Raw genomic sequence first — 2207 nt, forward strand, 5'->3', positions numbered from 1 at the left:
TATCTCGCTGACTCCAGCTTGAACTTCAAGTTGAAGCATGCGAAGGCCTTCGAAGTGCACGAAGGCCTCGGCATGCGCGTCGAGCTTCTGGCACTCGCCATGCATTGCTACGGTGGGTCGCGCTGCCGGGCCTGCTGACGCGGACCCTCGCGCTGGCGGCGGGCCGCGGCGGCCGCATGCCGAGCCTCGCGGACCGGCGCTCCGTCAGCGAGGAGCAGTGCCGCGTGTGCCTGGAGACGGGCAGCGTCGCCGGCGCGGCCTACGACCAGGGCCTCGCGACGTACCGCGTGCCCATGGCGCTCCACGCGCTGAACCGCGCGCGGCTCTGCGAGGCGCTCTCGGCGGCGGGCGCGTCGGGCGTCGTGCTGCTCGAGGGCGGCGAGCAGCAGACGCGCTACGACACGGACCACGAGCCCGTCTTCCGCCAGGAGTCCTACTTCCAGTGGCTCTTCGGCGTCGCGGAGCCGGGCTGCTACGGCGCCGTGCGGCTGAGCGACGGCGAGGCGACGCTCTTCGTGCCCGACCTCCGGTCCGAGGCCTACGAGATCTTCTGCGGCGCGCCGCCGGCGCTCGCGGACTTCGAAGCGCGCTACGAGGTCGAGGCGTGCCGGTTCGTCGACGACCTCGCGCCCTGGTTGGACGCGGAGCTCGGCGGCGGCGAAACGCTCCACGTGCTCCGCGGCCTCAACAGCGACTCCGGCGACTACGCGAAACCCGCGAGCTTCGCCGGCGACGACCGATTCCGCAAGGACCGCGACGCGCTCTTCCCCGTCATCGCGGACCTGCGCACCATCAAGACGCCCGCGGAGATCGAAGTGCTGCGCTACGTCAACTACGTCTCCTCGATGGCCCACTCCGAGGTCATGCGCGCGGCCAAAACCGGCATGATGGAGTACCAACTAGAGTCGCTCTTCCAGCACCACACGTACACGCACGGCGGCTGCAGGCACATGGCCTACACCTGTATTTGTGCGTGCGGCCCCAACCCGGCGGTGCTGCACTACGGGCACGCGGGCGCGCCGAACGCGAGGTTGATCGCAGTGTGGATTCCAACCACTGGTTTGGGGGGTCCCCACCAAACTTCAGAACTCTCTATTTCGGTCAAATCGAAGTCGATTCTGCTGATTTTTGGACGAATCGATTGCTCTCGTCGAGTTCTCGAAGCACAGCGAAAGGGTCTGGTCCAAATCGTTCGATTACGCGCACATTGAAGTCGGGTTGAAGATTTGATTTCGGCACAGGTCGATCGGCGCCGGCGAGACGGCTTTGCTCGACATGGGCGCGGAGTACCACTGCTACGCGGCGGACATCACCTGCAGCTTCCCCGTCGGCGCCGAGGGATTCACGCCGGACCAGCAGCTCGTCTACGAGGCCGTGCTCGCCGCGCAGGTCGCGGTCTACGAGTCGCTCAGACCGGGCGCGGCCTGGCCGGACATGCACCGCGCCGCGGAGCGCGCGGTGCTCGAGGGCCTGCGAGCCGGCGGCGTGGTCCGCGGCGACGTCGACGCCATGCTCGACGCGGACCTGGGCGCCGTCTTCATGCCCCACGGGCTGGGCCACCTCATCGGCCTCGACACGCACGACGTCGGCGGCTACCTGGACAAGGACCCGCCGCGGAGCGAGCGGCCGGGCCTCTCGAAGCTGCGCACGGCGCGCGTGATCCGGGAGGGCATGGTGCTGACCGTCGAGCCGGGCTGCTACTTCATCGACCGCCTGCTCGACGACGCGCTCGGCGACCCGAAACAGGCGGCCTTCGTCGACGCGGGCCGCCTCGCGGCGTTCCGCGGCTCCGGCGGCGTGCGGCTCGAGGACGACGTCGTCGTGCGATCCGACGGCGTCGAGAACCTGTCGATCTGCCCGCGGACCGTGGCGGAGGTCCTGGCCGTGAAGGGCGGAGGCGCTTGGCCGCCGGCCGTCGACGCGGCGCCCGAGCTGCGGCGCGCCTGGGTGGTGCCGAACCCGGACGTCGCCGGGGGGGCCATGCGCCGCGTGTCGCTAACGTAGTATCTAGGTTTCACAACAACACGAGGCTTAGGCGAGTATGTGCTGCACACTATGTGCACGAAAGACGCGGCGACCCCGCGTCGTTCCTCACCGAGAGCTAGAAGCTCGTGCGGAAGATGAGGTCGATGAGCTTGCTGTGCGGGTCGACGCCGTCCGACGCCTCGGGCGGGACGTCGACGCGGTCGCCGGACGCGAGCGTCGCC

At 69.1% G+C, this 2207-nt stretch overlaps 1 protein-coding gene across 1 annotated transcript in view; it reads left to right on the forward strand.

Annotated features, from left to right (window-relative positions):
* Positions 1-176: 176 nt before the first annotated feature.
* The window catches only part of AURANDRAFT_59689 (hypothetical protein), a gene marked incomplete at both ends in the record, with an annotated part of 9445 nt that continues 7414 nt past the window's right edge, over positions 177-2207 (forward strand). Inside the window, 2 exons of the mRNA XM_009044079.1 lie at positions 177-1030; positions 1242-1875. Coding sequence (XP_009042327.1) covers positions 177-1030; positions 1242-1875 — 1488 coding nt within the window. The remainder of the gene's footprint in view (positions 1031-1241; positions 1876-2207) is intronic.

The sequence above is a fragment of the Aureococcus anophagefferens genome (assembly GCF_000186865.1).
Source record: "Aureococcus anophagefferens unplaced genomic scaffold AURANscaffold_123, whole genome shotgun sequence".
NCBI lineage: Eukaryota > Pelagophyceae > Pelagomonadales > Pelagomonadaceae > Aureococcus > Aureococcus anophagefferens.